The 14446-nt window shown below is 44.2% G+C and overlaps 1 protein-coding gene across 7 annotated transcripts in view; it reads right to left on the reverse strand.

Annotated features, from left to right (window-relative positions):
- The window catches only part of TCF12 (transcription factor 12), a 172966-nt gene that overhangs the window by 69015 nt on the left and 89505 nt on the right, over positions 1 to 14446 (reverse strand). For all 7 annotated transcript variants that reach the window (XM_086757016.1, XM_086757015.1, XM_086757020.1 and 4 more), the window contains one exon: positions 3162 to 3226. In XM_086757016.1, the coding sequence (XP_086613142.1) occupies positions 3162 to 3226 (65 nt within the window). The remainder of the gene's footprint in view (positions 1 to 3161; positions 3227 to 14446) is intronic.

Raw genomic sequence — 14446 nt, forward strand, 5'->3', positions numbered from 1 at the left:
AAAGCAGCGGCTTGTAATTTCTCAACACTTTAGATTTCATTTTTTTGAAAGAATACTGGAAGAAACAAACTGAAAATCCCAGAAGATAACGATGAAGTGATACGGATTCAGCTGGAATAAACTATGAAAAATCAGTGCTACTGCCTTCTCAGACAGCATAAGAGGTGTTTTAATCAGGCTTTTACCACTTTCACATTGCGCAGGGGAACTAAGGAGCCAAGGGCAGCTAACGCTGCTGCTGAACAAACACCCAGCAGAGCTGGCAGAAAACAGCAGCCAGGAGTTCAATGCTGGGTCCATGTATTAACCGAGACTTTGCAAGTGTCTGCTTTGGGCATCATTCCACCTGCAATTAGTGACTTGGATGAAAAATGAAGATCACATTTACTAAATTCACAAAGCAAACAACCTAGAAGGATCTACAAATGCAGTGAAAGCCTGGAGTTCAAAATTGCACTGACGAATTTAGAGAAGGTAGAAGCAATGTGTTAAGAATTAAATACCTTTCTGCATATGGAACCTGTAAACAGAAGAATACGGGCTGAGGAATGACAAGGTGGCCAGCACTACCCTAAGAAGGTAGTGGGAAATTTTAGACCATCACCAATCCAACAAGTATCAAAGACTGGCTATCTGTTACAAAGAAGGCAAATAGCACACAGCAAGAAAAGAACAGTATTGTCAGATAGATCCAGGCCATTTCTTTTTGCCATAATGGTAAGGGCTCAGAGTAGGTACTTCACCTGGTGTAAAACACGGGAATTCCCGAGGGCTGTGGGCCTGCTGGAGAATGTCTAGAGCACAGCCTCAGATTTCCTACCAATATTTCAATCTGAGACAGACCTTGTTACCTATCTGCTATTAAAAACATACCTGCACTACACACATCAGTGTAAAAATTAACTCATTTAGGTCTTATCTTTTCTAAGAACTCCTTATCTTAATCACCCACTAGATGTGCAGCCTCTACAGATGTAGAAGACTGTAGATTCTTCTCCGTGCCCACTGCAGTCAGATGCATTAATTAGAATGATATTTAGATAAGGCACCATTTTTAAGAGTAAGTACATTTAAGTAGAGAAGAAAAACCCAGTGTGGTCACCCGGTTTCCTCCATCTCTAGAGGTTTTTAAGAACTGATGATATGAGCATCTGTCGGGGACAATACAGCTGATTCTTCATTCTGATTGTCAAAGTGACCTCTCAGGGTCGCTTTCGACCTTCTTCTCGATGACTGCTTTCACACGTTGTAGCTACAGCAAGAGCTGCCTTTCAGGCACTGCCACGGATTTATGAAAAATATAAAAAGCCCCAAAAGATTGAGAAATCTCACCATGTTCCAAGGCAGCAACCAATTCCAAACGCTGTCAGATTTAACTGATAAGACCAAATTAAAGTACAAACGGTAACTTATCACATAAATTTAAATTGAATTCAAATTTAATTGAAAGTTAGCTCTATGACCATTTTCCATTATCCTGAACATAAAACCAAAACAGATTTACCTACAATAACATTTTTCTCATATACAAAAAATGTTAAAGAAAGAAGAAACTGTGGGAGAGGAAAGAGTAGGAAGCACATCAAGGGAATAAACAGAATTAGAAGTGATGTTAATAGAAACAAATACGTATAAGATTTTGGCTTTAAAATAGCTACATGTAAAAAGTTAATATTAAATGGTACTAGATAGAAACAATTAGGAGAAATAAAAGCATTTTCCTCAGTGAGAAGCCAAACAACAGAAAGTACACTCATACTGCAAGGCGAAACAGCATTTTATGCACCGTTTGCATAAACCCATTTTCCAATACAGAATATTACCTTAATGAAAGAGTACTGTGGAAATTAATTTGCTTCCAAACTCACGTCAAGTTTAAGTTGGTGTATTTAAGCACAGTACATACGGAGTTATTTGAACAATACTAATAAGACTAATACAACGTTTCACTGTCTAGACGAGCAACAATGTGAACTTGAAGAGGCATACGGTGAGCGTGTTTGGTGAGAGCGGTACTGAGAGCTCACCCATAGTCACAGCCGGGTCTGTGCTCATCACATCTGTGCGGCAGAGAGGTAGCAAAGGCTGTGCGAACGATCCCTTCTTAACGGGGGAAGCGATGTTACGACTGTGTTGCCGCACGGTGCTGCCCATTTACACCTCCCAAACTACTGGTTAAAAGACTCAAAATCAAGATGTCAAATTTGTATGCTAAGTTTTATCCTCCAGAAGAAAGATGTTCCTGAACATATCAGTTCAAAGCGAATAGTCTACTTACAGTAAAATTAGAATAGATATCTCTTGGAGAAAACATGCTTAACACATTAATTTCTTAGCATTAAAATCATAATATACTAGTTATTTAAATCTTTGTCAGCAAATACGGAGTGTAATCAAATGGCAATTATACTTTTTAAACATTCAAACTTCCTGTACATTCAAAACAGACTTTTAAGCAACGATCAACAAAGTATTTAGTGTTGCTCATTAGAAATAACATGAAAGAAATCTTCCCTCCAAAATGAAGATTGAGAGACATAAAAAGAAAGTTTTAAAACTTTAAGAAAACACATAATAAACCCCACAAAATAATACAGTATTACACCACATCACCTAATTGTTAAAAACAGAAAGCTGTTTCCCCTTAAAAATGCACATGATCTCCACTAGCAGTAACAGCTAATGAATGAATACATTCAGCAATTACTGGTATTTTTTGACAAATTATATGTGAAAAATCTGAGTATCGCAGACTAATGGTGATGTGCAATCAGTACTGGTCTGCCATTCCATTTGCAGACTTGGAGAGAGGAGTGAATAACTGCCAAGAAAAGTAATTTCACAAGGATCTGCAGAAAAGATGTGATACATACAACCGAAGCACGTTGCTCAGTACGTTCAGACTAGTAACAATCTCCCTTTTACTAAAAATATAGGATTTCACGCTCGTGAGCAACAGAACCAGCGCCACTAGCACATCACAAAAGCATGTCCTCTAAGTGGATGTACGCAAGTGCAATGTAATGTAAGCACTCAGAACTCCAAATTTATTCTGCAAATTGTGGAACATATTCTTGTTTGGTAGCCTGACACATTCAAGCAACTTAAACTAAATTTTAGTTCCGATTATTCCATTTGCTTTCAGTCATCGCTATACTTACTTGGCAGCCTGGTAACCCCGTATCTCTACCGTACAATGGAAAGGGACCTCTATCTGAAGTTTTTCCTGTAAAAGACAGACATTTGAGATTAGATTCTTTTAAAAATCTGCTGCGTATCTGCATCAGTTGTCCTTATATATGCAATTCAGAAAACGTTAGCATCATAGTAAATTTAACAAAATTAGGTTGCATGAATCCAAGTAAGCTTTTATACATCTCTGTTTAACAGACGGGAACAGCAGCGCCGTTACAGATGACATACTTACCTAATGCCATTTCTTCTGCAACCGATCAGTAAAATAGAACTACTGCAATTTTTTATTGTTAGAAAATATCCCTATCTGTATGTTTAAATAAGGTCAAAGGTCTAGCTCCGCTTCCATTATCAATAAGCAAAGGTAGTGACCTTTCAGACATTTCTCCTTCCTACATGAAACCAACACACAGCCGGTATCACATCTGGGGGGATTAATATACTGAGCAGTAACACAACATCAACAGAACCACCTGAAACGTGAACAGAAACTTGACGCCAAACTTAAACCACGGCTGAATCATTCAGCTCTTGCCACTCATCCCATAAACCCTTCAAAATCCTTTTGTTTCCCGCCCATTTCGGTTGAGTGCAACACACAAGCGGTACCGCTGGTGAAGACAGCAAAGCAGGCTCTTCTCTGCCGTATGCGCAGTGTTTGCCTGCAGGCAGCACGCAGTGAACGCAGCGCCCTGCGCCGTCACAATCTTCGCTCGAGACATTAGCGATATAGTTGTCAAATCCAGAAAAACTGCTTAGTGCTGTGTTTGCTGGCTATGCCACCAAACTGGCAGGTTTGGACGTTAAAACTCAGTGTGAAAGTTCCCAGGAGGTCTCCGAAGTTTATCAATCAGCATTTTAAAAAAATAAAAAAAAACAAAACAAAACACAAAAAACAACTTGACTAGAAGTCTCTGCTGAACAGCGTCAGGAATCAGACAGTCATCAAGCGTGTGTGTAACAGAAAACGCCGAGCGCACGCGCCCACCCTGATCACAATGCGGTCAGGAGCACAAAACACCCCACACCATCACCCAGAGCGAAGCACTAATAGACCACGTTGTCCGCCTATTTGAAACGAATGCCGTCTCACCCCGCTAGGTGCTCCCTTCCCCAGACCACGCGTGTATTGTCCAGCCCCCCCGGAGGCAAAACCAGCCGTCCTTACACACTCCCCTCTCCCTGAGAAAGGGCTCCCTGCTGTCGCAATTGCACTTCGGCAACAGGGCTTCCTCTGGTTTTTCTGATTTTCTCTCTTACCACCACAAATCCCTAAATGTTGTTTCGTAAGAGGAAAAAGTAAAGTATGTGTATTGTTCTTTTTTCAAGGGCGTATTGTGTAAGCAGAGGAAGAGGAAGTCGACTCCTGGAACAACATCTCTGCAAGATTAGCATCTTGCTAACTACAGGTAGTCTGGTCAACAAGAGTTTGCTTGAAAAATGGCAGCTCTGCTGCAACAAAGGGAGGAAAAAAAGTTAACATCTTTCTGCTGAAGCAATTTGCCTCTAACAACTCTTGGGCACCAAGCAAATAAAATACCTAGCATGCAAAATTATGAAGTAGGATGAATCACGCTGTTCATATTAAACCAGACTCAGCATTTTCTTTCCAGAAAATGAGAATCTTATACCACATGATAAACAGCTTCAACTGAAGTATGCAGTATTCCAGGCAGGCTTTAAAACAAATATTTGTACAAGAGTCAATTACGGAGGCTAGAAAAATGATGATTTAAATTACGGTTTGTGTAGCAAGCAAGAAATTGTTAGATAAGAATGCATAAAATCATGTTATTTAAATGTTATCGCTTTAAAAGTTTGGCAGGTTCATACTAAAGGAAAAAAAGCTGACTAGAATAGCTGAATCTAGACTCAGTGTGGTTCTAAGAAATGACTGAGACAAGTCAAGGCTGCCTGATGCTGCACGGCCCAAATATTTATCAAGAATTAGAGCTGAAGCAAATTAACATTTAACCACAGCTAACCTTTACAATGAAGGGCTTGGAAAGCGACCCTGAATGAAATACAAGATGGTGCCGTTCACAGATAGGATCTCCCAAACCTGCAATAGTGTCACAATGTTAACTGCACACGTTTTTAAACAACAACTTGACTACAAAATTGCCTGTTGTAATTGCAGCACACTTCAGCCGCTCCAGCCCAGGGACAATGCTGCTCTCACTATTTAAAGCCTTGTAAGCAAACTGGCACAGGTGGTGTTTACTTATCAATAAAAAGAGAAAATACTTAGCAACCACTGCGTGCAGCAAGTGAATCAAGTACTGGAAAGGTGGCCGATGCCAAGTTTAAGGAGACAACGCTTCCTCAGTAGTTTAACAAACCAGTAGGTCCCATACATAACGCCTTATCAACCCAGGGGCAGTCTCTGGCATCCAATAAAGTTCAAACATAGAGCCAAATACATCAAAGCATGTATTTTTTGGTGTTTTTTCGCTTATCAAATGTATTTCTTCATTATTCAGATTCTCTACAGATTACAGAAGAGCATAAGAACGTACAGATTATACTCTGAAAACCAAACTTGCTGGAGTACAAGTGTTCACGAGCATTCAAGCTTTAAAAAGAGAGCGACACTGAAAGCCAAAGCAGACTCTGAAATATCTTGCAGGCTTACCCCACAAGATTTGCCGTTGAGTCCGTTACATGATCTGTCTGATCGTGTCCTCTCCATCGCCTCTCGAGGACTTGCCTCAGTCAGCGCTCACTACGCAGCTGGCAATAGTATCTTTTTTATTACAGCTGGAAATTCAGAAACATTCATGCTCAGCAACAAGGGGACATGAGGAAAACCGCTATGGCACCTCATTAACTGGAAGAAGGAGAGGGGTATGCAAAACCACTATTAAATGACAAAATCCTCATTGTGTGCTTTCTTTTGCCCAGGTTTGTGTGAACACCGCTGGAAGGTAGTGTGTAGACAAATAAGCTGGGAAGGTAAAGTAATGCCAAAATGAGATTTATTTCCTCTTCAAATCCTATTTTACTTTCACAAAATATTCATGAGAAGTAAAGCAACTTTGGCCAGTTCTCTCAACGCCAACCCTTCCCATCAGAGCTAGGCAGCAGGACTTCCTACACAGGGCTACTGCAGGTCCTCAGCTCCTTAATCACTTTCATCATGCACCTCCTAACTCACATGTTTCCAAAGTTACGTGCTGTCATTTCAGAAGGAAAGATCTATGCCTTGCTTAGGAAGTAGCATCACAGTAAACTTTCCTTCAGGTTACACATCAGTGGCTCTATATCCCAGAGTTTTTCTTCCAACCAGATCCGAACTAAAGCAACGGACATTTAAACATAATTGAGTGGATTATATACAGAAATCTTAAATCTGCACAGATCAACTCACACAGCATTTGAAGCTTTTAGTAACTTGGAATGAGTTTGGGGGTTTTTTTGGTTTTGTTTTTTTTTTTTTTTTAGTAAGTTTTGTGTGTATTCATCACCAAAATACTTCAACAACAGAATCGCTACATAACAGGCTTAAAGCCAAAGTTAAAGGAAAGCTGACCCAGAAAATCCCACTAAGCATTTTGAACCACAATTATGTCCTAACTTCATAAACTGAAAACCTTAACACCTCCTGTACCAATTCAAACATTAACAGGCATTTAGTAAATAATTATTTTTCTCTCACAATGGCTTGTCTAAATACGATACGTGCACAGCTTACTGCAGCTTTTGAATACGGCACAAGGGCCTGTACTCCATAAGAAATGTCTGTGTAACAGCTGCGCAGCCTGCACTCTGCCAGCACAGAGTGAACCGGGAAAGCGAGCCGCGAAGTGCGAGGGGGCCGAAGCAGCACTGCTTCAGGGAACTGCTGTAAACGCCCACCAGTGGCAAACCAGCCTTCTCCCACTGCTTCCAGATCCTGCTTGGTCTCTGAGGATGACAGGACAGAACTCTACCCAAAATTACTTCAGTTCCCAGAGTTAACCTTTTACAGACTGAGATCTTTCTGTGCATCGCTAAGAGAGCGTTTGGTTGGCGCGATGGAAAGCAGCAGCGTTTTTTGGTGAAGCAAGGTCTATCACCCAGGATGAACGCCACGGCGACCACAGCGGGCGGCTGCTCTGTTTGGCAGACATGAGGTGTCCGCCATGGCCGTACGAAGCATCAGCTCTTGCTGAGTCCTGAAGCATCTTTGTACAGCTCCTGATCATCATCTCGTCACCAACACCACCATTAACCGGTCACAACAGACAGCTTGACCAAAAGTCAGTTTCTAACAACACATTGTGGATTATCATTATTTTTTTCAGAAAGTTATTAAACTAGTGTTGGTAGATTTGGCTGGAAATCAAGTTTTATACTGCGTTCTCCCCCTCCAGATCAAGTAACAAGGTATCCAGCAACACAGTATGTGTCTGTTACCCACAAAATTAATACATTCAGATAATTGTTCATATGTGAATCCAACAGAGCAAGGAACAGGCTGCAAAAGCCATACTGACAGGTGCACATAGATGATGCAAGAAAAACATTCAACAAAGTAAACATCTTTCTGCAACATCACTTTCCAACTCACCACAAAGTAGAAAGAAAGTTGGCAAAGTTTACAGAATAATATCCTTGCTCCCTCCAGTACAGGTCCGTTCTTTATTTTTCAAAATTCTGTTGATGTTAAAAATTTTTATTCAGCAAATACTCAGTGTGGTGAAAAGAATCTACGTTTGATTAACACACAAACCCAGCGCTGCTCCTACACTTCGGTGTGCTGCCTTGTGCTTAGAGACAAGGCTGACACGCATATGCAGTCCAAAGAGTTTTACTACATATCCAGCCATTTCCCACAGCACCGGAGGAATAATTTCGTCTTCTTCTACTACTCATTAATAGAGGCTGTCACAGCTTTAATATCTGTCTTAGACCCACAATCTTGTCTCTAACCCTTTAAAGGTACATAACACACGTGTATGTACTGTGAATACGTATTAAAATATTACTCACGTTTTTCCTTTTCGTACTTGTGACCAAAACTCGTGGCAATGAAAGAGAGATCTGAAGCACAATTTGAAGAACGCGTGTAAAACAACCGCCCTGCTGTTCTCTTCCCAACAGTTGAAGTCCTACTGGCTCACGCGTGCCGAGTGCGCTGCTGGCTGCACCGAGGCTGAACTTGTCCGTGCCAACCAGTGCAGCTGCTGGACTTGCAGCACCCTCCTCCAGTTCAGCCCAAGCCAAATCACTCACTTGGCCACCAACAGTGAAGGAGCCACACAGGAAAACACCAAGTGCAAGTGAGATGAGTGACAAACCGCAGGATCCCTACAGAGGTCAGTGACTAGCAGGTCCCAGTCGTCACCGCTCTCCTAACCAAGCCGTTATCTCACTATACGCTCCGCTCCATCGTAGCTCAGTCGTCCTCTGAGCTTCCCGATCAACAGCCCTCAAAGTCCTGCAAACTCACCTGCCCTGTCTTACCCTGTAACAGAGCAGCCAAACCTGCGCAATATGAACCGCCTGCAAGCTCCTAATGCAAATTTTGAACCTTGAAATTAACAAGTAATTAATACTAACAAAATCTCGTTACTGGAAAATTCTGTAATAAAGTAACAGAACAGAAGAAAAAATACAAACATATTTAACTAGGAATGCCATTCCCAAGTGGCGATCAGCTATGCAGTCTCTACATGTAATCATAAGAACGTCAGCCTCTGTGCAGACTGTGAGTAGCGGAAAAAAATATTTTTTTTTTTTTAATTTATTTTTTTTATTCCCCCCCCATACTGTAACATCTTCTAAAACCAATTTTCCCCAGACAGGAGAAGAAAAGGTTTAGCAAAGCTTAGTTTAAATACTACAGATTTGCCCCCTACTCCTTTCTTTGGTCAAAATTTTGAAAGACCATGATCCTACAGAACAACTCTGATAATCTGCAAGAAGTAAAAGATTATAATTTTGAATGAGGTTTCTGGGATTCCAGTCTTAGGTCTACCAGAAATCCAGCATGCTCCACGACATAACTTCTCATTTGTAAGACAGCATTATACTTCTACTATCCAGTCCTGTTACTTGTCTGTCTTATGTGGAGGAAGAACTGGTTTTCATAGAATCATAGAATGGTTTGGGTTGGAAGGGATCTTCAAAGCCCACCCAGTCCAACCCCCTGCCAGGAGCAGGGACATCTCCAACCAGATCAGGTTGCTCAGAGCCTCATCCAACCTGGCCTTGAACGTTTCCAGGGATGGGGCATCCACCGCCTCTCTGGGCAACCTGGGCCAGTGCTCCACCACCCTCAGTGTAAACATTTTTTTCATAATATCCAATCTAAATCTACCCCCTCTATTTTAAAACCACTACTCCTTGTCCTGTCACAACAGGCCCTACTGAACAGCCTCTCCCCATCTTTCTTGTAGGCCCCCTTGAGGTACTGGAAGACCGCTATCAGGTCTCCCCAGAGCCTTCTCTTCTCCAGGCTGAACAGGAGCCTGTCCTCATAAGAGAGGTGCTCCAGCCCTTTTATCATCTTCGTGGCCCTCCTCTGGACCTTCTCCAACTGGTCCATGTCCTTCTTGTGGTGGGGGCTCCAGAACTGGACACAGTACTCCAGGTGGGGTCTCACCAGAGCAGAGTAGAGGGGGAGAATCCCCTCCCTCGACCTGCTGGCTACGCTTCTCTTGATGCAACCCAGGATGCGGTTGGCTTTCTGGGTCGCAAGGGCGCATTGCCAGCTCATGTTGAGCTTCTCGTCCACCAGCACTCCCAAGTCCTTCTCCTCAGGGCTGCTCTCCATCCATTCCCCGTCCAGCCTGGATTTGTGCCTGGGATTGCCACGACCCACATGCAGGACCTTGCACTTGGCCTGGTTGAACTTCATGAGGTTGGCACAGGCCCACCTCTCCAGCCTGTCAAGGTCCCTCCCGATGGTATCCCTCCCTTCCAGCGTGTTGACAGCACCACACAGCTTGGTGTCGTTGGCGAACTTGCTGAGGGTGCACTCTATCCCACTGTCCATGTCCTGACAAAGATGTTGAACAGGGCCGGGCCCAACATGGACCCCTGAGGGACGCCACTCGTGACCGGTCTCCACATGGACATTGAGCCGTTGACCACCACTCTCTGAGTGCGGCCATCCAGCCAACTCCTTATCCACCGAGTGGTCCGTCCATCAAACCCATGCCTCTCCTGTTTAGAGAGAAGGATGTCATGCGGGACAGTGTCAAAAGCTTTGCACAAGGCCAGGTAGATGATATCCGTTGCTCGTCCCTTGTCCACGGATGCCGTCACCCCGTCATAGAAGGCCACCAAATTGGTCAGGCACGATCTGCCCTTGGTGAAGCCATGTTGGCTATCACCAACCACCTCCTTGCTCTCCATGTGCCTTAGCATGGTTTCCAGGAGAATCTGCTCCATGACCTTGCCAGGCACGGAGGTGAGGCTGACCGGCCTGTAGTTACATGGGTCTTCCTTATTCCCCTTTTTAAAAATGGGGGTTATGTTTCCTCTCTTCCAGTCATCGGGGACCTCACCAGACCGCCACGACTTCTCAAATATGATGGCCAGTGGCTTGGCAACTTCATCCGCCAGTTCCCTCAGGACCCGCGGATGGATCTCATCAGATCCCATGGACTTGTGCATCTTTAGGTTCCTCAGATGATCCCAAACCTGCTCTTCGAGTACAGTGGGTGGTTCTTTGTCCTCGCAGTCCCTGCTTGCACCTTCTACAGCTTGGGTGGTGGGACAAGAGCTCTTATGGGTGAAGACTGAGGCAAAAAAGTCATTGAGTACCTCAGCCTTCTCCACGTCCCGGGTAACCAGGACACCAGTTTCCTTCCGGAGGGGGCCTACATTTTCCTTGGACTTTCTTTTGTCCCCTACGTACCTATAGAAGCTCTTCTTGTTGCATTTTATATCCCTGGCCAGATTCAGTTCTGCCAGGGCTTTGGCCTTCCTCACCTGATCCCTGGCCACTCGCACAGCCTCTTTGTAGACCTCCCAGGCTACCTGTCTGCGTTTCCACCCTCTATAGGCCTCCTTACCTAAATGATGCAAAATGTGGAAATTCTGAAGCTGGAATTACCTGGAATCAACTTCTTATTCTAACTATTGCAATTCAGGAGCAATGCTTTAGACAGCAAGTAATGAAGTACTGCTTTCGTTGACATTTGGACAGGATCATCCGGAGGAAAAAAAAAGTGTTTGTGCTTTCCAAAGATTAGAAAAGTTGAGACATTCTTTTATACTTACAGTTGTGTGGGCATTCACAGGTGTCTTTCACTGTGAGACCACTACTGCTTGAACTGACCAGGCAATAAATCTCCGAGTACATTTATTAAGACGTTAAACACAGAAGTCGAGGGATTTCTCACAACTTCTTCAACGCAATATTTTAAAAAGTAATGTCAGTGTGTGAAGTGGTATTAAAGAACCTGCTTCCCAAAGACATGCTTTGACACTTTCATCCCATTGATTTGTAAGTACTACTAGGAAAAGATGGAATATTTTGTCAGTTTGCAGAGCACTGAACAGATCTTGTGCTATAAAAACAATTTATTAATGCTCTTAAGTACTTCAAATACACAGGAGTAAGGGCAGACTAAATTCCACATTATATTTGGATTGACCCCATGAACTTGTAATTTATACGCTCCTGTCAAACTAAGACAGTTTCTGCTCTATTCGTGGCCGATCCACGAGGGCTCCTTCCGCAGTGCTATTCCTGTCCCCCCACTTCCCAGGCTTATGCTGTGCTAAACAACACATCAAATGTCTGCAGGGCTAAAAGGGACTCAGGGCTCTGGCAGGACGATTGTTCTGGTTTTGTTTAGTGAGGGGGGGGGCTACGGTGGCTGCTGGAAGTTTCCCCTTTGTCCGGTGGACTCGGCCGGGCCTAGGGCGGACCCACTGCTGGCCAAGGCCGAACCAACTGGCAGCAGAATGTTCCCTGATAACGCCTCTGCCACAACGTATTTAAGAAGGGGAAAAACAGAGAAAAAAGGGGAGAAGATGTGAAGAAACAGAAGCAGTGGCAGAGAGGGGGAGGTGCGAGCCTTGTGGGCCTTGCACCCCTCACCCTCTGGCCTCCCGCCGGGCGGCGACTGGGCCCAACTCGGCCCGGCCTGGCTGCAAGAAGTGGAGAGGAGATGAGAAGTGAAGAGACCCTGAGAGGCGTCTGCCAGCCCGTTGTGAAGGATTTCTGTGAGAGGAACGGCTGCAGACACCGAGGTCAGTGCAGAAGGAGGGGGAGCAGCAATGCGGCTCCTGGCCAGAATTCCCCTGCAGCCCAGGGTGCAGCCCATGGAGAGGCCGGCTGTGCCCCTGCAGCCCGGGGAGCCCACGGAGGGGCAGAGATCCCCCTGCAGCCCGGGGAGGACCCCACGCCAGAGCAGGTGGAGGCCTGAAGGAGACTATTGCCCGTGGAGGCCCTGCTGGGACAGCTGTTCTAGAGGGACTGCACCCCATGGAAGAGATGACCCACGCCGGAGCAGTTTCACGGAGGACTGCAGCCCGTGGGAGGGACCCCACGCTGGAGCAGAGGAGGAATGCGAGGAGTTCTTCCCCCGACGACGAAGCAGCGGTGTAAAACAACGCGTGATGAACTGACCGCGACCCCCATTCCCTCTTCCCCCCTGTGCTGCTCAGGGAGGGGAAGGTGGTAGAGATAATGTTAAGCCTGGGAAGAGGGAGGGGTGGAGGGAGGTTATCTTGTTCCCTGTCTCATTCTCCTGCTAGTTTTAGACATAAATGAGTATTTTTCCCTAAGTTGAGTCTGTTTTGGCCGTGACAGTAACTTTAAAGATCTCTCCCCGTCCTTATCTCAGGCCTTGAGCCGTTTTTCTTATGTCATCTCCCCGTGTTCCCTTGGAGGGTGGGGGGAGCAAGAGAGAGACTGTGCAGTCTGGTCCCGATCGGGGCTGAACTACGACAACGATGCACATGAATAACTGAAGGCAAGGGGGAAAAAAGGGGTATAAACCTCTTAATGAAGAAAGAGCTTTCTTCTCCTCCTCCCCCAAGCATACGTGGGCAAGTACGTGCAAACCAAATAATTCTTGAACAGCCCTTCAGTGCATTTAGTATCCATTCTCCACTGTGTCTCCCCTAGGCAAACCTTACCATAAATAATGTTACTGCTCTGTTAACCTGTTAACGTGTGTCATGCACAGACAGAGCATCCAGCAGGAGAAACAGCTAAAAATTATTAAGCTAAAAACATACTAAAAATGAGGGAAATCAGGGACGTACAATATCCAGACAACAATAACCAAACTGAGTGTGCATATGAAGACACACACACTCCACACCGGTGACAAGGTGGCGTTTTATCACATGCATTTACCCACCTCACCTATCGACCCCATGTATTTCTAGTGTATCCAAGTGTCCTCGCTTTGTCTATCAAAATATTTCTCCCTTTGCCATCTTCCTCATCTCATCCCCAAGACTTAAACTTTTCAAGCAACCAAAGTTGCTACTTACAACTAACCTGAAAACAGTCCTTGCTCTCCTAGTGTGGGGTTTGTCTCGGATCTGAGGACAAAATCTCCTCAGCTTCCATCGGTGACTTTGAACATCAAGTACATTCTTAAGTCTAAAGTCAAGAGGATTTTATACTTGAAATGAAAAGAGAATCTACACTCTACAACAAAATGCTACACCTGTTACTGATTAAAAGATTATATTGGTGACACTACTTACTACAAATTGCTAAATTATTATTTTTAAATATAAAACTACATACAAATTTTAAAAAAGTTAGTTCTGTAGGTATCTACAGCTCCCCTCTCCATCCAAGATCTATTAATTCTCATTAAACTTGAAAAGGCAGCTTTGTCAACAACAGAAGAGTCCCCCCTTTTCTCATTCTCTCTATGAACACCGGCACAAACAGGGCAAACGTTTCAACCATCTTCCATCTGGCGACTGGCGCACGTGTACAACAGCACCCATTAGATGCTAAAACAGATTTCAGAAGAAAACAAACCAACGTGTGAAGTGTTTTCAAGAGAAGAATGTCTGCAGGCAGCGCAGAGTAACTGAATAACCTGTTACAACAGGAGGGGAAATCCTGTAAGACAGCGCCTGAACAGAGCCATCTCCTCTTTGGGGCCTAACCCTGCTAACCATGCACAGGCACGACACGCACGCACGCGGAGCCCAAAGAAGGTGAAACAAAAACCCTGTAAGGAACAGTTAAGTCTAAATAATACAAAATTATCTCTTATTTCAGTACAAACCCAGTATTTACACAGTAAGGGCTTCAGACTGTCCAGAAATGGAAAGC

Source organism: Chlamydotis macqueenii, chromosome 12 (genome assembly GCF_036417535.1).
Source record: "Chlamydotis macqueenii isolate bChlMac1 chromosome 12, bChlMac1.mat, whole genome shotgun sequence".
Classification (NCBI taxonomy): domain Eukaryota; kingdom Metazoa; phylum Chordata; class Aves; order Otidiformes; family Otididae; genus Chlamydotis; species Chlamydotis macqueenii.